Below are 22,810 nucleotides of genomic sequence, written 5' to 3'. Positions count from 1 at the left end.
TTTGCTTTGTTTTATGGGTTTCTTAATCAGGAGCCAATTACAGTTATATGAGACTAGAGGTGACATGTGATCATGACCAGATATTTAATATTAAGGAATTATTGTTAAACATTTAAATGTGGTTGTATTTTAAAGAAAGCCCTTAACATTAAAGATATAAGACTGAAATATCACTGGATGAAATATTTATTATCTGGTGGGGCAAGGGGTAGCAGATAGAAGTATAGATTAAGTTAGGCCTTGAGTTTATGTGTTGAAATTGGAAGTTCATTTTTTCACTCTTACTACTTTTACATATGTCTGAATTTCTCTTAGTGAAAATGCATATACTTTGTTAAACTAATTGGCCTTTTTTTGTTAAAGCTTGTGACAGACTTAAAACCTAATGGTAGCTGAAAGAAGCCATGATGCTATAATCTTTATTTTGTAAAATTCTTTTTTTTTTTAGCCAAGGGGAAAAAATTACTTTCACACCCCCGTAAATCCAAAATATTGATCCAGATATTTAGCTCAGCTTCCCCTTCTCTTGGAAAATAGGGATCATGATATCCTATTCCAGTGTATATGCTTTGTTTGGTCAACTAAGATAGTTTATGGGAGAAAAAATGTTTTGAAAACCACATTCTGCTACACAAATATAAAACCTCATTCGTAGTAGGGACCACATGTTTTGGCACCAATATTTGGGATATACGCTGTGAACTCCCTGAAGCCTGAAAGCTCAGCCTCTGTCCTTAATGCATTTGTCCCTAATACCAGGAACAGTGCCTAGAAAATAGAACCTCCATAAATACTTTTTGGATGAAAGAGTAAACTGGAGGAAAGAGGGCATGGAGATTTTTGATACACCTGCTTTTGCCTTTGATCCTGCATCTTTTCAAAAAGGGTCAAAGCAACAGAGTGTCGGAGGTAAATAGCTTACTGTAAACCCACTGGAACGATCTGTTCCAACAACATATACACATACATACACTACATACCCTTCTATTGGTGAATGTTAGCACTGTAAAGTCTGAGTACTTATACTTAGAGTACAATATGAATTACTATCTCGGTATGCCGCACCTGACCAAATCTACTTTTGTGTGCTTTTGATTTTCTTAAAAAAACAAAACAAAAAAACAAAAAAACCCAACTAATTATAGGAGAGGGAAAGTCTGGTATTTAATACGTGCTGGTCAAGTGAGCAATAAACAATTGCAAACTTTCCTAGGGGCTATTTTGCTCTGTCTCATCATCAGGAAGCTAAAGCATATGTTGGATGTTAGCCTGGGTGGACACAAATGTGTCCTATTTATTCAAGGTTTCCTTTGAAGCCGCAATTTATAAGTTTTGTTTCTTAGGGGTACATGTCAAACTTCATTTAGCATTAGTTGGTATCCAGATACACTGAACAGCAAAAAGGCAGCATTCGGGGGCAAAATATATGCCTGCTATATGAGCAATAATGTCAGTTTCATTTATGTAACTCACAGAAAACAAGAAGAGAAATACAATGGAAAAGCTGACAGTAGGAAATCAACATAAAAATTATTCATTTAATTTACAAGTGTAAAACTGCATATGGACAAGGAAAACATTAAAACAAATATGTTTTAAATTAGTGTCTAAGAAGTGGATAGTTTTAGAGTATGTTCTTTTAAAATGTGCTCTTTAACCCTTAAATTTCAAAGATTATACACTTCTGTGAAGCATGTTTGTGTATACAATATTTTCTTTTTTCCCTAAAATTTTTTTGTAAATTTTCTGGAAGAATCAGCAAAATTTAAATATGCAAGGGGCTGTGTGTAGAACTGATGCTTCACTTTAGAACACTTCCATGAAAAGTTGAAATTTGATGGACTATAGAATATCCATAAAATTGACCCAAATAAAACAACTAAAATTTAAGAAGTTTTTTTACTTATAAAGTTATTTTTCATTTATTATTAACTCATTTAAATCTCAAAACATCCCATGGGCAAAACATTACAAGCCTAAATTCATAGATGTGTAATATGGGGCTCAAAACTCAAAAAAGTTTATAAACCTAAGTCATCTACTTCCATACTGTTGACTGTTTCAACTACACTACAGAACTTAGAAAGCAATTTTCAAGCGTGATTGTGACGGTTACAACTGTGAAACAAGTTATTATGCCCTTTTCAACATATCTTTTCTAAGACTTATCCCTGTGGTTCAGCTTAGCTTCGTTCATTCACTTTCAATGTTCTGTTTTACTCCATTATATGAGTACTAGAGGTTATTCACTTGTTTGTCTCTTGATAGATACCTGAATTATTTCCCTTTTTGAAATTATTCCCAGTGCTGCAATAAACTTTTTTGTACATATCTCCTGGTTGACAGGTGTAAGAGTTTCTCTGGGGCATAAACTTAGTAGTAGAACTACTGAATCACACAGATGCACGCTCAACTTTACTGAGTGTCTATCTGTTTTCCAAAGTCTCTATCAACTTATACAACACATCACATTATACTTTTACAAATTTTAAAAACAAAACTAAACAATAGATTATTTTAAAATGTTTACATAAGATAAAAAGGAAGACAATTTATGTATGTGTTATATGTATTCTTTTGTATGTATTACTTTTGATACATACACACAATTTTAAACTTTGATATGTATAAAAATAATAAGGGTCTGAAAAGGTTTGGGAGCCTTGGGAACTGTTGGCAAATAGAGCTTTACATTTTAAAATGAATTTATTATATTTTGATTTTAAGATGAAAATTAAAATAAAAATAAACACATATTTTAATGTATCATGCCAAATTTTGATAATTTTGAGGATCCCAAGATAATAACCCCCTCTGGTTTTTTTCTTTTTTTTTTAGACTTCCTCTCAAAGTTTACAGAAGCTGGACCTTAAGAAGGGAAGGAAGGGATTTGGTAATATTTACTCTTTCAGAGGAGAAGGAATTTTTCCTCTTGCTGAATACGTCTATTTTGAAAATATTCCAATTAGTTAATTTACCAAAGACATAAAACAACGACAAATTACTAACTCAGTGGCTCAAAAAAGAAAAATCAAGTTGGGTATTCTAGAAGTACAGTAAATGTTGGCATATAACCCCAATATAGAAATTTATTTATAAATTACATACCTGTATTATTGTACTACATATATTATAGATACTTAAACCGTATGTAAAAATCGACATTTCTAAGGAATTTGTTAGAAACAGATCTAAGTAAAAGTTCTAGTATGTTCTTCCTACCACAGGGGATGGTCTTGTACAACCCGGGAGGCTCACACAACTGCTTGAGAATCACCCTAACAACCTCACAAGAAGTGCATGAAGCAGCACACAGCCAAACTTGCTAAATGGCACTGCTGTTTCATTTGTAAACCCACTATTCGGTTATTTATTCAACCTATTTTTATTCTGAAGAAATTAATATGTCTATCAGATTTAAAGCAGATCACACCCAGTAATAGTTCAACACTTGTGTTAGCAAACAATGTGAGGATTAAAGGCACCATCTTTGGATTTGACTTATGTTCCAGGAACTCCATATTAAAACAAAAATGAAAACGTAAGACCAAAAAAAAAAAAACACCTTTGTGTTATTGGGTAATTGATTTTTTTAGCTTTCAAAGTAGATAAAATCAACACTTTAAAAGACTTGTCTTTAACCCAGGCTTTCTTTTATTAAAGTGTACAATTGCGGGTACATGCCTAGAGGAATAATAGTTTGTTCCTAACAAAAGAGTCTGGATTCCACAATCTGCCTTTTGCCAGAGGCATCGTTCCCCAAAGCACACAGCTAACTGCATCTCCTGCTGTACCTGTAACAGTTTAATTGTATAAGTCAGCCTAGTCAAGCATCTCCAGCTCATGACTGGGAGACATGAAATTCATTGTCATTATTGTCCCTGTCATTTTGGATCATTATATCCTGCTGCAGAATTTTCCTCACTTCAGTGCATTTTTACCTCCAGGAGCCAGGGATTATAACTGAGGTTGGGGTGGGGGCAGGACCGTGAACTACATTTACCTCAGGGGAGCCAGAGATTAAATTGGCTTTGCTCTCTCACGAGCTGAATTCATCTATTTGTATGCTGTGAGTTGTAGGTTGGAATAAAAATGAATATTCTAGTGAAACCCGGGCTTTAATTTCCCCTTTGAAACATGGCTGTAACCAACTTTTATTTACATTAGGAAAGCCAGTGTAATTTCTCGAAGGCTGCTATCTTCCGATGTGCATGAGGAACACTTAAGGGCGTCACCGGGTATGAAGTAACAGGCATCTCTCTCTGTCACTACCTGGGCTCTCAGAAGGAAGAATTTAAAGCTGTAATTTTGCTCTCCAATTTCATCTTACAGAAGCTTAATGGGGGTATCTAATGGTTTTAAATATTTAATGATTTTTAATTGTATCTCATTTTCTGTGCATGATTTGGATGACTGAAGTCCAACTAGAATGGCACCACAGATCTTCTCTGGGAGCAGGGAGATTGGAGCAAAGTTGACAGAGGAAGAGGAAGCAAGCTTCTGAGGACACTGGCTCTCCCTCCACAGCCGGCTCACATAACCTCAGAGCCCGCCAAGCCACCCAAGCCCGTCACACCTTAACTACTTCTTGTTGACGTGGGAGAGTTGCACCAGGCCCCGCACTCGCGACCTGGAAACCCCCTTATCAGTGGCAACGGGCAAGGACAGGGTCCAGCTGCTGGCTCTCTGGTAGCAGACGGTGAGGAGCAGAGAGGAAACACCGGGACATGTCTCAGTCAGAGAACAGTGCGGTGACTATACGTTTTCTCTAATAGATTATAAAATGAAAATATAACTTGGTATGTCACCTCCTATCCCAACTTTCATCTCCTATGGATTTTACTGAGAGATTTGACATTTACTTTGTCTATCCTGAAAAAGATAATCACTCCTCCACATATGTGAGTTTGTTTTCCAGTGGTTAATACCAAAATATGGGAATGGCTCATACCTATGCCAAGCACAGAATAGCCACTATAATTACTTTATTTAAAAGTATGAGGTCAAAGGCACAAACTTCCAGTTACAAGATAAATAAGTTCTGGGGATGTAATGTACAGCATGATGACTATAGTTAATAATACTGTGTTGTATACTCGAAAGTTGCTAAAAGCCCTCATCACAAGAAAAAAAAGCATATAATAACTATGTATGGTGATAGATGTTAACTAGACTTATTGTGGTGATCATTTTGCAACATACACAAATATTGAATCATTGTGTTGTACACCTGAAACCAACATAATGTCATATGTCAATTATACCTCAATTAAGAAAAGATAAAAAGAAAAAAAAGCAGGTGGAATTTATTTTACTACCTTTATGGACTTTTGTGGAGGAAAAGATTTTGCCTTAATCATGTGCAATGGTCGTCACTATTTATTTAGGATGAGCTGTTTGCATGAGTAATTAAGAACAATTTTTTAACCTTTGTACATTTTGTGCTTCAGAGGGAATACCTCACAGCCCTAACATCTCAGTCTTGAAAGAATCTTAAAGATTCTCTCAGGTACTGGTCCATCCATCTTTTTTTTTTTTTTAATATGGAATGCTTCATGAATTTGCATGTCATCCTTGTGCAGGGGCCATGCTAATCTTTTCTGTATTGTTCCAATTTTAGCATATATGCTGCCAAAGTGAGAACCTATCCATCTTAATAGTGATGTTTACTAGTCTGACTGTATTTTCACACCGTTACATTTAGCTTTTCACTGGTGTTTAAGTAACTGTGTGATGTATTACTAATAAGAGTATTTAGTAAGCAAAACTTCTTGTAGCTTTTAAAAGTTCATTAATTACTTGCACCACTTTTTCATTATAATCAAGATTCTCCCAAGGTGGGAGTTATAAAAATTGTTATTTCTGTTCACTTTAAAATGGTTAATTTTATGTTATGTGAATTTCAACTCAAAAATTTATTTTTTATGTTAAAAAAAATTACTTCAAGCAGCCAAATGCATTTCGAAATCATTTGGGTGACTGTTATTACAGTCTCATAATGATTATTTAAGAAGAAGAGTATTTTTTGTTGTTGCTGCTAAGAAAGGTTTATCTTATAAATTACAGCGTAAACAGTTGCAGGCTTCAGTTGCAATGGTATATGTTTAGGAAGTATTTTTTCCTCTCTGAAATACTTGGTAGCAAGATGATAATATTATTTTTCTGGTCAAGGGGTAAGTCATCCCTTCCTTCCTCTGAGCACGAATTTATTGCATTTAATTCCTTTACTCTATGCTCCTTTCTACCTTATTTCCATGTTGGTATTTATTTGCTCATCACATCATTAGGTATCACAAGAGTTGGCCAGTCTGTAAATATAGCTGTGAAACCAGAGAACTAAACTGTATTTCACATTCTTGTTTGTTTTGCATCAAGCATGACATAGTTGGGCCTGCATCATTTCAGAACAAGGTTAAAAAAGAAATTATTTATTTTCAGTGACTAGAATTATTTTTATTCCTTCTAGACATAGGTTTCACAATCAATTTTCAAATATCATTTTGAAATTATTTTAGATAATAAGTTTAAAAATTTTCAATAATCTTGGCTAAATTCATAATTTTGCAACCTGTAACAAGCCATAACAAGCCATACTATCCAACTCTAGACTAAAGAAATTCTTGTTCCCCTTGATCCTAGTAGGATAATATTTCTTCTGCATTTTATGACATAGATTTCCCTTGGTTTCTCCAGGGATTGATAGAATCTATAGAATCGATAAGAATCTATAATTCATAACAATATCAAACCAACATAAGACAGGATGTCACAAGTTCAGATATCACATCCACTAATATTCCTCTTAAGGAGATTCAAATATGCACAAGCTAAAAAAATAAATAAAAGTGAAAAATAAAAGTAATTAGTGTTCAGTATATCACATGGATTAGAGAAAATGGCCAAGTACTTGACAGAGTTTGCATGGGAAGGATTAAAATTAAAAGGCAAAGGGCACAAACACTTCCATGTCAGGAAAGGCAGGGGGCCATTTGCAGAATGCTTTCTTACTCCTTCTGGACCAAAAACCTCTTTAATATAATCACCCAACAAACTACAATGGATGAATGTTAAGGGCCTGAAGCAGAGAAAGAAAATTCACAGGAAGATTGTCCTTTAACATGCAGGCTCAATCAAGGGCACCAAAAAAGTAGTTAAGTGCCTCCCCTGTGGCGTTTAGATGCTGGAAGGCACTGTAAACTGTGAATTTTCTAGCTTTTAATGTTTGTCTAAGACCCTTAACATTTTTCTAATATTGTTGCTCCTAACACATCTTCTTGAGTTAGTCCCCATTGTCCCATCCACACATACACACTTTGCATTCATATATGAAAGCCTGACAGCTAAACTGATTCAGGACCTAACACTAAGAAGAAAGAAATGGGGTGGTAGACTTAAGGATATCCCTTATTATGAAGTATAAATACCAACGTCTCCTGGAAAAGCAAAAAACAAATAAAATTTCTTCATGCTAAGAGTTAGATATCTAACACTAATTATAAAAGATCACATAATGGGGGTCAAAAAAAACAAAAACAAAGCCTCACTGACCTGTAGATCCTAGGCTGTCCTTTGTGTCACAAAATTTCTAAGACTTTTAGAGCACACCCAATTATCTGTGTCCAGATATTTCCTTATAGACATCTTTGGACTATTTTCCAATTCCATTCACCCTTTAAAACTATAGTAAAAGTTGACAAACAGTGTTTCCTGTGTCACTGTGTATTGTATTGCGGTCCATCTGGAGATACATTAAGTGGTTGGTTCCCTCAAATAAATGTGTACAAAATTATACTGTTCACACACACACACAAAGAATGAACACTGAACATGTGACAAATGGGTACTAGATAATGTCACTGTTAGAAAAACATCTAACAACAATAAGCAATAAAAACTGAGAATTTGGTTTAACAGATGCAACATTCATCCAACTTCATCACATAAATTATATGTTCAAGAATTGTATCCTGTGCAAAATACAAACATATCAATTGCAGCCCAGGGGGCATTTTTCTCTAGGTTTATAACCCCTTGAAAATAGAGGTTTCATCTAGAAAACCTAACAGATCCTCAGCTGCTTTCAACATTATAATATGTTCATAAGGCAAGTACTCACTGGCAAACATATACCAAAATAAATGGCACGAAGGTGGGGTCCAAATCACAATAATGGGAAACAGACCAAAGCAACCATGAGACACAAATTTGAAATCAAAGAAGAAAAGGAATGTACAAAAACAGACAATACTGAAAGCAAAGCACTGTGTGGATTTTTTCAGCTTGTATTAAGGGAAATGGTGAACGTGTGTGTGCATGTGTTTGTGTGTTGTGTAAGATTAGCATTAATTAGAGTGCAAAACTATCTCATTAAGAATATACTGTAAGGGTCATGAGTGAGAGAAAAGTATCTTTTAAAAAAAAAAAACCACATACCATCATAGTAGACAATTGCTCCTACCAGCCTGTCCTTCTGGAGCATTGGGAAATGCTCAAGGGCTCTTGATTTGCTGAGGACATAACTGCTTTTCAGGCAATTACTTCCAGCAACCAGATCATATAGCTTGATTCCTACCCAGTAGTAAGGTAACTGCCACCACCTACAGCATAAATAGAGGAAAAGAAACAGAGTGTAACATTACAGAATGTCCCTTTAAGTTATAAGATACGTTTTATTAAGAAAAGGAACGTATATCTAATAGTGTCCTGCAAAAGGAACAAGAGAAGTGCCTGACTATTCTGACACCAGCCCTACTGGATTATGGATTATTACGTAAACGAATCATCTCTAAGCAGTGAGTCTCCTGACTGCATATTAGAATTTTCCGGGGAGTGTCAATAATAAATGTAGGTGCCTGGGTCTCATGTTGCTAGAGATCAATTTAACTAGACTAGGACAAGGACCGGGGTGACTCTAATGTACACCCAGGGTAGAAAATCATTGGCTTAAGATGTCCTAAGTAATCTATGACAAAATATAGATAAAAATGGCAAAATCTGTTTCTAGGCCCCCACAACACTCATGCAGCTAACAGTTACATGATCCACTTCTCCTTATTGCCTGCACTCTAAAGTCAGCTTCACAGATAGCTCTAACAACATTCAGAAAATTGGGCTTAATAATTTATAATCTGACACCTCCAAACTAAATTTCAGTTTTGGCTAGCTCAGAAATTTAAAATGAAACAAAATGGCTTGGGTTTGGAGTTGCTATGTGTCAGGTTCCGATTTTGCAGGAGATTCTTTCCAGCTCTGCATTTCAGTCTGCAAATGACCCTCTTCTGTTCCCCAGGGCACATGGAGTTGCTCGTCTGTGGACTCCCAGAAACTGAAGTATGAAACTACTAATTACACATACAGAACATAGCCTCCTTTGCCTTTAAGATCTAACCCTTAGAGGTGGGTCAGCAGAGAGTAATTCAGGAACCGTCTCACTTTTAAATACAACAAAGGAAAATATTTTAAAAGGATTAAAGATTAGGACCAATTAAAACTACATTAAGAAATACACACTGAGGAACTATTTCCATTAACACTGTGTTGTTCTATCGACCTCAGATAAGCTAGTATATAGATGATACCAAAAGGCTTACTTGTAAATTGGAAGCATTATAGGCAACGGAGCTGATAAATGGGGAGCAATTTCTAGTAGGTTGGCACGCTCATGAAGGGCTTCTTTTACCAACCTGTACTGAAAAGCAAAACAGAGAAAATTAGTTTGGCAGTAACAGATCATAATATTTTCAAATGGCAAATAGACACCCTGCCACCTGATTGATACACAGAAACCTCTCTACCTCTGAGCGAGGATCGCTCCCTCCTAATCAGATTTCTAATAATACATCATGCTGTCAACCTGAAAGATTTTTTAGAAACCTTAACTGTATTTGCATAGGAGAAAAACATGCTGTCAGAGTTCCCAGGTGTAAGATATTTTCCTGACTTGAGTTACAAGATTATTGTAACAATTTATCTTGCATTCTCTGCATTGTCCCTTTTCTCAGTCCCCCATAATATTTTCTCATGTAAGAGATAACAGATTGTTCAAATCCATGTTAAACATTTCCTTCTTGCCTCCACTAGCCCAACGAGAGATGATACTTAGGAGTTGCACAGCATTTTATAGATTATCATTAAAAAGCTGCCGTCTTTACTCTTTTAGTCCATATCATCACCCCTCCTCTGAAGACCCGGCATCACTATCACCATGCTAATTTTACAAACGAGAAAACTGAGGCTCATAGAAATTGAATAAATATAAGCTGAAACACATCACAAGTCATCTGATTCCAAACCCCATGCTCTTTTCTTTACGTCCATCATGATGCCAAACAGACACAAGAGGACAGATTCAAAACTGACAATGTCAAGTTAGCGTTGCTGTGTTTTCCATGTACGAAAAGCAGATAAGGAGTTCAGCTGAGTTTTCTTTTTTTTTTTCACCCCTCTGGGAAATGTCATCTTCCACACTGTCTTGGCAGTTTTCAAATGGTGGCAGACTGGACACAACAAAGTGTGACATAAAAAAAAAAGCATGACTCAGATCATCTTTTCCTTAAGAATATGTCAGTGACAATATTCAGTAGGATTGCATATCCAGTGAAGAGGATCAGTTTAATACTCCTCATGTATTACAACACAGCTCTGCTGAAACCGCTTGGGAAATAGCAATTTAGTGGCCATTGGCCAAAACAAAAACAAAACCAATCACAATTGTTCAAAGGTAACACAATCAAAAGCGATTTTGTAAATCTGCTACATTGACATGCCTGTGTGGAAAAAGACACTGACTCCCCATAAACATAAAACTACAGGAAAAACCCGGCACACCTCTCCTGAAAGACACTCCAGCAGAATACAATAAACAGGTATTTTCAGTAGGAAGAAATGCTAAAAGCCATTAAAAAAAAAACTGATTTAATTGGGTAGAAAAAAGCATAGTCGCATTTTTTGTTTAACAACCAGCATACACAATTACCTGCTCAATATCCAACTTCATGATAGCCTTCTGAAGATATCTCACACCACCATGGATCAATTTAGTGCTTCTGCTGCTGGTCCCTGATGAGAAATCATCTCTTTCTACAAGGGCTGTTTTTAGTCCTGTGTAACCAGAAAACCAAATTAACTTCTTAAATTACACAATTTGTATGTAATTCATTAAAGGCACTTCTCCAGGGTAGAGACAATCAGAAGAAAAATTACTCTGAACATGGATAAATTTGTATTCAAAGTGCAGTACACTGTCTATATTATAATGAAGAGATTTTAGTCTCTTCCTGGGGGAAAAGTCAAACCAGAACTAGAAGCATATTAAACTGTGAATGAATCACAACTAGAAGATATTACAGTGCAATTTCATGGCAGTAACATACTCTGGTGCGCTCAGAGGGTCGAAGGGGAGCCCCATTTTATCCATGTAGAGTTAACCCAGTGCTTCGAACCCTTCCGGAGCTCACATTCACCCCTCATCACAAGAGTCCAGACGTGCCAGCCCCTCATGTCCAGTCAACTCCAATGCATCAACTGTAAACCTAGAATACCCCCCTTGTGCCGGGGCTCCTCTTTCTGGAGCGGTGTGAGAGTGGGTATCAATGGGAAGAGAGATTAAAGACATCAAAACTGAAGAAGAAAGGAGAGAATAACCTCTGATATTGGGGAGTTTATAGTCTAACTAAGGACAAGCAAGCACAATATTGTAGAATTACAAAGAAAATAGAAGCCAGGACAGATGAACCCAGTATAGACTATCTGTGAGTAAAGAAAGGCAATATTTTTGGTAAAGATGAGGCTGAACAAAGGCAGGTCTGTTCTAGAAATCATCCCTCTACTGCCCCTTTCTTTGAGGGGTGCAATAATTCTCTTGGGAATGAGAAACCTTTTGTTTTGTTTGTTTTCTTACAGAGACACCCCTGCCTCCTCAGAGTGGGGTAGGACCAACAGCATTATGGGTCCCATCCATTATGAGTTAGAGATGAAATCCAACGCTTCAAAAGACCCAAAGCGTACATCAACACCAAGCCAGAGGGAATTTTCATGGCCTGGCCTACTCTTGGGGGATGAGAGAATGTCATACATAGAATCCAATTACAATGCGAATATGTAACTGGAGCAGTTTGGGCTCACAAAGCTCATATAAGAGAACCTGTGCATATATTCAACTCAGAGCCATTTATTACATTTAATACCAAAGGGTCGTTTTTATAACTTTTAACACTTTGAATATCGTACCCAAATGTCATCATAAAATCAGGGCAATTCCCTTGACTCAAAAGGACAAAATATTTAGAAACTGTGGAGAGAAAAGTAGAGACTTTGATTCAAGGGCAAAAACTGTTAATGCTCTAATGAACTAGCAAAATAACACAGAAATTATCAGCATCATAGACCCAGGTCACTCTTGTGAAGCATTTATGCCAGTAAAAGATCTGCAAAATTCTCAACTAGCAACGCTCCGTAAATTTAGTGTGGGATATATTAAAAACACAGAAGAGTGTATCACGTTTGTGAGCGCCTTAGTGTTAGGCAAAGTGCTGATGTTAGAAATGAAATAGGTGTGGACCAAGGTGTCAAGCAGCTCCCAGCCCAAAGACAGGCCAGTAAACAGCGAAGCAAAGTTTCATAGGCGCTACATTTGAAAACGCAGAGGACTCCTATCTTAAAGCGGGTTAAAAATTAAATTCAAGACATCAACCCCAAAATGGTTTAGTCGAGATTACATTTGCAATCTCTTAAGAATGCAGTCTTGGTGAGCTCTACCACCTTTTCTTAGTAAGTCCAGCACAGAGAGTTCTTCTTCCAGCACTAAAATATGCCATTTTTTCCTCAGTTGAAGATCAGATGAGGGAGTTGACTTTCAAATGGCATTTAAGAGCCAGATTATTTCAAAGACACCTCTCTTCCAATCTTGGAATCAGTCACGGCATTAAGATGCCCACACCACGAGAGGCAGGGACATAAGACTGAGACGAGGATAAGCAGCCTCCCATCCAGCCCGTGGCTCCCACTCCCCAAAGGTACTCAAAGGTGGTGGGAGATGTCTTAGACTGTCCTCAATTATCCCCACTTCATAGTACGTAATCCCCTACCCTGGAGTGGGGGCTGGACCTAGTGCCTTGCTTCTAACCAACAGAATGCAGCAACAATGATGGGAGGCCACTTCTGTGGTTAGGTTAGGAGGTTTTTAAATTGTACGTGGGGATGCAGTCTTTGAGAAAGGCTGAGTCTACAGAGAAGGATGTGTTCAAATGGATGGAAAGGAGGAGGGAGGGAGTTACCACAGGCAAAAAGCAGCTTAAGCAAGAGAAGGGCAAATGATAGAAATGGCCCAGCTTATTCGGGGTCTGATTGTCACTCAGGGGCTGGAGTGCACAGTACAGAGACTATGTGAAGGAGATCCAGTGGGAGGAACGGTAAAAAGCAGATCACAAAGGGCCTTTCATCCACACTGGGGCATCTGGACCCTGTCCTGGGGGCCACCGTTTCTCACAAGTAATGTCTGGACCTCCTCGAAAGGAAAATGCCTCCAAAACCAGGCAAGTCATGGATCAGTTTGAGAAGCAAATGCTTCATTAAAAAGTACGAGATTCGGTACCAACACCAATAAGCCAGGCCTTAAGGACGGTACTCAGTTACAAGTATCCATCTGGAGGAACAGGGGTGTGCTTGTTAATTTTTTATCATTTTCAAAAAGGAATCAAATTTATATTTTGCCAGAGGTTCTCAGCTATTGTTTTGAGAGATACTACCGTGCTGCCTATCAGGGAACCACCAAAATGTTTAAAGCTGAGAAATCAGGTTAATGTTCTAGAAAGATTTCTCTGATTGTGAGGGTGGAGGTGGGCCTGGAGGCACGGGGACCCTCCAGAGGACCAGTGCCACACAGCATGAGGGGGGCGATGAAGACCCCAGCCTCACGAGGCACAGGACAGTACTGGAGAGTGACAAGAAGAGAGAATGTTACAGGCTTGTATTATGAGGATGGATTTTTGTTTTTCTTTCCAAAGACTGACACAGTGTGAGGCAGGGAACTACTCTAGGAACTAGCAAGCCATCTCAGGAGGATATTTCAGGATATTTAAGTGAGAGCTAACACTTTAAAGCCTCAAAATTGCTTTTGCAAGAATTGGACATTTAAAAAAGTTATTCACATGTACTTATGTGAGAAACCCTACTGAATACCAACAAAAGTTAAAATGGGCTCTTCGGTCAAACCAGGCTGTCTTTTTCTTATCCCATTATTTCTAGTGTCATATTGTCAGGCAACCCACCAGAATTTCTGAAGAGAAATGATACTGCTCCTTCCAGAGCAAAAATAAAATAAAATAAAATAAAATAAAATAAAATAAAATAAAATAAAACTTTAGTCTCTAAAGTTATAGCTAAACTGATATATTAAAGTACCATGTAACCTAAAAGTACCACCAAAAGTTTTCAGAACCACACACAGAAAAATAGAAACTCTAAAAAAGAAAACATTTTAAAATGTTCAACTGTGCATATACTAAATGTTCTGGATTTCTCGTTTTTGTTGGATGTGAATGATGGAATGAGGAAGAAGGAAAGTAATGCAAAATCAAGTCATTATTAGAAGTCATAACCACCCCTTCCTTAACTGATAAACTACAGCAAAGACAACGACATTTTTTAAAGCCTTATAGTGCTCTTGCACAGTTCTGTTACCCAATGTGTTCCTTTCTGCTTCACCTCTCAAAAGTCCAAATTTTCTCCCCTCTAATCTGAAATTAAGATCTTTTTTTTGTTAAGTATAAACCAAGGAAGTGAAGAGAGAGTGCTATTTTATTTCCTCAGAGAGAATAAACAGCATTTTTAAGTGACATTCAATGCTAACATTTTGCATCTTGGGTAAAATAAGATTGAAGGTGATCAAAAATAATGTACCCAGCTCAGCCACAAAAAGAATGAAACAATGCCATTTGCAGCAACATAGATGGACCTAGAGATTATTACACCTAGTGAAGTAAGTCAGACAGAGGAAGACAAATATTACATGATATCACTTATATGCGGAAACTAAAAAAATAGTACAAATGAACTTATTTATAAAGCAGAAAGACTCACACATAGACAACAAACTTACGGTTACCAAAGGGGAAGGGGAGGGGACTAACTGGGAGTATGGGATTAACAGATGCACACTACTATATGTAAAATAGATAAGCAATAAGGATTTACTGAATAGCCCAGGGATCTATATTCAATATCTTGTAATAAACTATACTGGAAAAAATCAGAAGAATATACATATATACATATAACCAAATCACTTTGCTGTGCACCTGAAAATAACAATATTGTAAATCAATTTTACTTCAATGTAAAAAAATAACAAAGTAATAAATAATAAATAATAAAAATTATGAGGCACCTAAAAAAATAATAATGCTTCAAGCAACTGTGCCTGGATGTGCATTTGAGGCACTGGGGAAGCTCCTTCCTCAGAGTAGAAAGAATGACTTCCCCACATGCCCAGCAGTGAAGGGCTGGCCTCTCTGTACATTTAAAATAATTCACTAAACTTGTTAAAGACTTTATGAGGAATAGTTTGTTTCTTTTCTTTTCGAAGTCACTTTTTATGAAAAACAATACATTCTATCACTGCTGAGATGAACTAGATCATTTAGGAGTGGTATGATTATTTGATTTTTTTGCTTTTATAATTGATTGCTTTTAGTAGGCATCCTCAGGAATTTCACAGCAGTGGTAAAGCATTAATATTTGGAGTGAGGCAATGCTGAAATTCCTAGGTGGAATAACAAGATTAGTTAGAGCAGAAGAAGAAAGTCAACTTGAAATCTACCTTACAGTCATCTTCAGCCCATCTCTTAGCAAGTTAAAACTGTATCTTCTGGGTGGGGGGGCCACGGTGTGAACTAAACACAGCTCTTCACAGATTTGCCTTTTCTGCCCTGAGTAAGAATGTCTAGCCAGCAGGCACATCCAATTAAACCAACTCATGGATCAAGACAGTTGGATAAATATAGAGGGAGAACTACCATCTAAGGGGAGGAATGGTACGACATTTAACTTTCACAACATGAAGTAGAACAGAAGTGTATTTTAATACCTTTTACTGATTATCTTATTATGCATGCAAACATGCTCAATATAATAAATGCAGAGAAGTAAAGAGAATAAAATAAAACTCTCCTGTAATCACACCACTCAGAGATAACCACAGTTGACATTTGGGTGTTTAAATGTTCACATTTTCTGTGCATGTATATAATCACATATGCACATTTTTACCAAAAGAGGATCACATGATATATCCCACTTATTTTTTTCATTTAACATTGTTTATTGCAAACATGTCTCCATGTCAATACATATTTTCTATAATTTCATTTTTAATGTGTGACTAGTAATACATTAAATATTTACAATGATTTATTTATTCAATTCCCTATTTTTGAGCATTTGAGTTGTTTCCTACCTTCACGATCACAGTATTGCAAGATTATATTTTCGTTTAAACTCTCTGCATATTTATTTCATTAGAATAAATTTTTAGCTGTGACATTAACTATTTTTAAATAGAAAGGACAGAATAATAGCTATGAATTATCTGTCAGAGGCACCAAGGTAATAACACAAATCAAAAAGTTTAGACCCTCTGTAAATTAGTACCATAAGCATAGTTATTAAAGCCACTTGCCCCATGAAGGAAAAATGATGTAGTTTAAGGAAAAGGGAGTTTATCTTTCTTTAGAAAAGCTTTGGGTACTTACTTTTGGATTTCAGAGATCCACTACCATTAATAAGAAAAGGGACTAACCCAAAGGCTGAGTATTTTATACGAAGGATCAATTTCTCTAAAAAATAACACTCCTGTAAAGCTGTAAAGCAATCCTGGCTTCTGAATCCTCCTGATCAGGACGCCTATGATTTAAGCCTAGTATTTTCTAACAGCGAATGTTAATACTTTATAGAACTGTATAATATTGGATTGGTTATTTAATACCTATTTCTACTTTTATATTAGAAACATAAACTAGTAACGGAGATAACTACGTTAATTTAGAACATATCATTAACATACGTTGTGTTCCTTAAGTTCACACATGACTATGTGGGAACAAAATGAATAAAGTCATAACATTATTTATACTAATACCATTTCAGGGGAATAAAAGGATTGCTTTCTCTTTTTACTGTTTTATTATAAAAACAGCCAATGTTCAAAGAGAAAAGGACTATCCAAACAATATAAAAGGATGAAAACAGAGAATAATACACTTCTGGCCTCCTAGTTACAAAACCCAGACATAACCAATTTTAACTATTAAACATGTCCCATACATTCTACCAGAAGCTTTCTATGCTTATGAACCTGTGTACTTTTTTGCTTCAGACACAAATACAATTAGCAAATTCCTTCTTCACAACTTGCTTTTCAATTTACAATACACTTTAGCCATTTTCCCTGTAAATACTTATAAACCTCTTTTTTGATTCCTGAATGAACCCAATTTATTAAACCAGACTATACTTTTTGCTATTATAAATATTGCTATAAGTAAAATTTTGACCAATATGGCATTGTAAGTTCAGCTTTGAATGCCTGTGCTTCTCCAAACACAGAAAATATTTATATATTTAACATACATATATATTACACACATGCACACATGCACATGCACACACACACACACACATTTTAAGGCATGGTTGACTCCAGAACAAACACTTCATGGACCAGAAATGTAGCAGAAACTCCCAGCAGAGTAGTTAGGCCAAAAGCCTCTGTCTTGGTGGAACGTGGGTCTAGAAACAGGCAAAGACAACAGAGTTCAGTTCCTGAAGGGCAAGAGGAATACAGGTCTCCCTTGTAGGGAGAGGTGAGGAAGGCTCACTAGTGCTGGAGTGCCAGCTGAAGAGTTTCTGCTGACTGCGGTCTGGGCTGTGGACTATTTGCTGGGAGATGCCCAGGAGACAGGAAGATGGACACAGCCTGGAGAGCAACACCTGGGCCAGGGCACCACCAGCTGGCTTGAGAGGATGCCCAAGATCAACACCTGGCAGGAGCCTCAGTTTGGTTCTAAGAAAAGTCTCTGATGGGACTTGAAGGTGGCAGCAATTGTATCTATAGAGTTTAAGGTACAGAAACAGAGAGTGATGAAAAACTGATTTAATACGGAGGAAAGGAAGGAAGGAAATGAAGCAAAGTTAAAAAAAAAAAAGACGTAAAGTAAAAAGTACAAAATAAAAGCATATGGCATCAAAATAAATGGAGATGGACCAAACTTACTTATTGAAAGACAGATTCTGTCTACTAAGAGTAAAAAAAAAAATTACAAAAAAGCAAGGAAGAAGTTCATTAAATGCTTCAAAGGAAAAAGAGTAAAAATAAAAGAATCCAGTTTTATGTGTTTAATCATAGACATAGTAAAACAAAAGGCTATAGAAAAGTTGAAAACAATATGAAACAGACCCTATCTGATATGTTATTTTTCCAATCTCAAATGTGTTTATTATATTTCTGCCATAGATAATTTTTAATTTTTATGAAATTAAACAGGATTTTTCAGAAGGAAAATGGCTTTATTGGTGTCATGTTTAAAAACATCTTTCTGATTCCAGTTTTTTAAAATTTACTTATACTTTCTTCTAATAGGTTTGTGGTGCTTTATTGTTAAATCCTCAATCCACATGGAGTATAATAAACAGAATATATATATGTAAAATTTCAGAAAGTGAATACTCCATCACTTATTAAGCAACCAATAGTGACAGATATGAAATGCTGCCTTTATCATATTTTAAATTTTATGTATTTAAATCTATTTCTAGACTCTTATTTTTGTTCCACTGATCTCTCTACTCCTTTAGCAAACTATTTTAATTAAAGTAGGTTTAGAATATATGTCAATATCTGACAGAGCTCTATCTCGTTTATCACCATTTTTTTCAAAATTAGCCTAGTAACTCTCAAAGGATTATTTTTCCAGATAACTTTGGCACAGTTTCTCAAATCCTCCCCACCCCGCTCCTGTCAAAGACAATCACTATAACGTAATCACTAAATTACATTAACTTTCCAGATTAATTTTAGTAGCAATTTGCAACCTAGTCTAATTAGCAGTGTCCAGCAAATAGTACACTTTCATCTGCTGCACTTCTGTCCTGGAATAGGATTTTCTCTACATACATGACAGGAACGGGGTGGCAGTGGAAGGGGGTGAGGGATGGAGAGCTGTAATTCCCAGAACACATTATCTTCTGTAACTCTTGCTTTTCTGCATTTTCTTCTGCAATGCACACACCTCCTATCCTTCACAAACCTTTACTTATGTAGAAGAGTGTCATTGTTATCCTCCATTTATGTCTGAGAACCTTGAAGCTCTCTGTAAGGTTAAGACACTTGTCAAAGGTCATGGAGCTAGAAAGTGATGAAGCCGATTTGATCCCACTTCGTTCTAATTTCATAGCCTATCCTTACTCGCTATGCTATACTTACTGCCTTTGACTTAAAGGAACTGCAGTGAGAATTCAGGAATTACTAGGCAGGCACCATTCATAAACTAAAAGTATATACACATTTTTAAACAAGAGAACTACAATGAATGTTTTCTTCCAGCAAGAGGCAGCCTTCTCTGGAATTTGAATTGAAGCCATAAAGGTTAAGTTTGTAAATCAGGTTTTAAGCCAAAAATGTACAAGGTGATCCCTGATAGATACAGGTAAAGTCACATAAAAGAACAAAAAGAACTGAAAAAAAAAACATCCTGAAGCCGCCCCAGGGAGTGACTGTATCTGTCAGGTTCTCTTCCCTCCAGCTCTCTTTGGGGGCAAAGTGCCTATCACTGCACTTCAAGGCTGTGCTTCTGCCCAGGGACTGGCCACAGAGGTGTTAAACAGAGAAGCAATTTCTATCGATCCTCGAGACTTGCAGGAGAACGTGAGGAGAATTGTGCATATTATGTTTATAAAATAATATTCCCAAATGAAACAAATGAAAATTGATTCTCAAGATAATGCAGATAGTAAGAATGCAAATACATGTTCATCATGAAAACTTCATGACTTTTTCTCTTCCTTTTACAGTCTTTGTTTATCCATTACCAAAATTGAATTTGGGTGTAGTATTTTATCAAAAAGCTTGTGCATTTTTATACAAGCCCTTTAACATCTAGTGGTTCCCCTAAAACTTTGATGTCCTGAAAAATCTAATTATTACTGGTAACTTTAAAAGATCACAGTAATTTATTTTTGTCAAATGTGACTAAAGATTAATGGATACAATCAGGAATAATTTGGTAAAAACATATCAAATGCAGAGAAAGCAAAATTTGTTGTTAAGTGAAGCATCAAATATAATAAAAGAGCAAATTCCATGAATGAACAGCAACAATGCACAATTCATTAACCAAATGCCTATGATTATTTCACACTTCAGAAGGCTACTGATATGATCAGAAATTGTAGTAAAAGGATAAATATGGATTAACTTCACCATCTCTATACATTTTAATTATAAATGCTACCTCCAGAGGGCTACCAACCAGCATAATAAAAGAAATACAAACTAAAGTTTATCTATCCTTTTTATAAATCATAACTCCATATATATAAAATAAGACATTCAGCCAATTATTTTAAAAGACAGCAATCAATATGCCAAGAGATATTACAAGTACATTGTTTTCTTAGCTGTTACTAAATATAAGTATTAAAAATCTGGTCAACATTCTGGCTCTGGGAACACTTATCTTTTCAAAATTACCATCATCACTGTCATCACCCACAGTCATTTGCCAACATCCTGATTAATATCCTTTACTGCCCAGAGGAAAAATGTGCTTGTTCAGCAAACAGTAATAAACTATAAGCTCCTTGAGGGGCAAGGACACAGATATTAGTCTTTATATTTATTCTCAGAGCTGGCTCAGCTGTTGACTCAAAAACAGTATAGTTTTAAACAACAAAACAAAACAAAACAAAACAAAAATTGGGAACGACCTAAAGAATAATTAACAAGAACACCTTTGGAGTGAATTTTTCATCCATTGAAAAGAATAAACACCATATACATGCAAAGACTGGTTAAATACACTGTCATTTGAAAGTAACACACTGCAAAATAATGACTGCAATGGGATCTTGCCTGTGTTTTTAAAAAGATACAAATCTAGAAAACGCACAAAAGCAAGCATCAGTGAGACTTTCCGAAAGGGGAGAAGGAATAAAAGGCACTTAATCAGTGTCGCCTTATTACTGTTGTACTCGGGGTTCTGCAACCCACCCTACCTCTCTGGGTTTCCAACTCTGCTTACTTCCCCTCTCCCTACCAGCCCTAGGTTTCCACTGAAACAATTTCTTGCCTTCATAGAATCATTCCTCATTTTCTCCTTCAATCATTGACACCCAGTCAGTTCTCAATTTGGGATTCTACCCTATTGTGTATTTCCTCTGTCCCAACTCTGAGCAACCCTGCGCGCCAGCGCGCGCGCACACACACGTATCCTTTTTTAACCAGAGCAAAGTAGCCCCTACTCCTATCACATTCTCTAAACTTTTTCTACATCCAAGTCCCCTACTGTTATTCATAAGGAGGACATCTCACTTCATTTTTGAGTGTTTAAGAATAGCTTTTCATAGAAAATAAACTTACGGTCCCCAAAGGGGCAAGGGTGGAGGAGGGATAAATTATGAGTTTGAGATTAGCATATATAAACTACTACATATATAAAATAGGTAAACAACAACAAAGCCCTACTGTATATCACAGGAACCATATTCAATATCTTGTAATAAACTATAACGCAAAAAATCTGAAAAAGAACATATATGTGTATATACTATATAATACACACATACATATAACTGAATCACTTTGCTGTACACCAGAAACTAACACATTATAAATCAAGTATACTTCAGTTAAAAAAACCTGGTTCTTCACAGTCACACAAACTTGTATCTTAGAATCTTTACATTTTGTTTCTGTCTCTGAGAAATTTCTCTTACTATCCTGCCAAAGCTAAGATACACCTTTGATAGCCTATGCCTTGTATTTTCCCAAGATCTTGTTCCACATGTAGCCTTTACTATTTACATATTAAAGTTCTCCTCTGAGTCTACAGATATTCAGATTGCTCCTATCTTAAAAAAGAAAGAAAAAAACCATTCTTGCACACATTGCCTCCCTTCCTCACTCCTACTACACTAGCAAGTTCTGTCTTCCGTCCTTTCTCCTTTATTTGTCTCTAGATCTCTTAAAAGTTCATACCCATGCCTGCCTCTTCCCTACTGCCTATCCCTTCCTCATCACTAACACTCTTGGGTGTCCCAAAGTGGCCTCTTCAGGGAAGTCCAAAGGCCTTCGCCTGGCATTCCAGGCCCAGGCCTGCCTTTCCGCTCTGCACTCGTCTTCCCTGCATAGCCTGAACCACAGGCTGTTTCTCACACACTCTGCCTTCACGCTGTTCCTCCTGCATGTTCCCTCAGATTGGCACACTTTCAACAAGCAGTGTTTGCCTCTTAAAATTCACCTATGTTGAACAGCAGCTTGCTTTCTCCAGACCATTCTACGTAGAGGCGACAATGCCCCCAAATCTTCTGAAAGGCACATATTCCCTGTAAGGTAACTCAGTCCAAACAAGCAAGCACTACAGCAAAGGGAGCACCTAAGGGTGCTGCCTGGATCAACCATCCTTGTACCTCACGTAGTGCCTTGAATACTACCATGCATAAAACAGGCACTCAGAGGATATTTGTTGAAATGAAATAAAAAGAATTGCTATATACTTCAGTACGTAGCATGAACATAACTGGAGACACCAAGAAATAT

At 36.5% G+C, this 22,810-nt stretch overlaps 1 protein-coding gene and 1 non-coding gene across 9 annotated transcripts in view; both read right to left on the bottom strand.

The window, feature by feature from the left end:
• The window catches only part of GPD2 (glycerol-3-phosphate dehydrogenase 2), a 195,309-nt gene that overhangs the window by 59,026 nt on the left and 113,473 nt on the right, over nt 1-22,810 (bottom strand). For 7 of the 8 annotated variants that reach the window (XM_072960982.1, XM_006196178.4, XM_072960984.1 and 4 more), the window contains exons 4-6: nt 10,976-11,100; nt 9,591-9,688; nt 8,434-8,597 (exon numbers count right to left, since the gene is read on the bottom strand). In XM_072960982.1, coding sequence (XP_072817083.1) covers nt 8,434-8,597; nt 9,591-9,688; nt 10,976-11,100 — 387 coding nt within the window. Of the gene's footprint in view, nt 1-8,433; nt 8,598-9,590; nt 9,689-10,975; nt 11,101-22,810 lie in introns of those variants that run through there. The other variant, XM_031678510.2, reaches the window with a different exon arrangement.
• On the bottom strand, nt 5,538-5,644 carry LOC116280727 (U6 spliceosomal RNA). Its single transcript, XR_004190212.1, has one exon. It is a non-coding gene; the product is annotated as a U6 spliceosomal RNA (small nuclear RNA).

Source organism: Vicugna pacos, chromosome 5 (assembly GCF_048564905.1).
Source record: "Vicugna pacos chromosome 5, VicPac4, whole genome shotgun sequence".
NCBI lineage: Eukaryota > Metazoa > Chordata > Mammalia > Artiodactyla > Camelidae > Vicugna > Vicugna pacos.
This window is presented reverse-complemented; position numbering and strand designations above follow the sequence as displayed.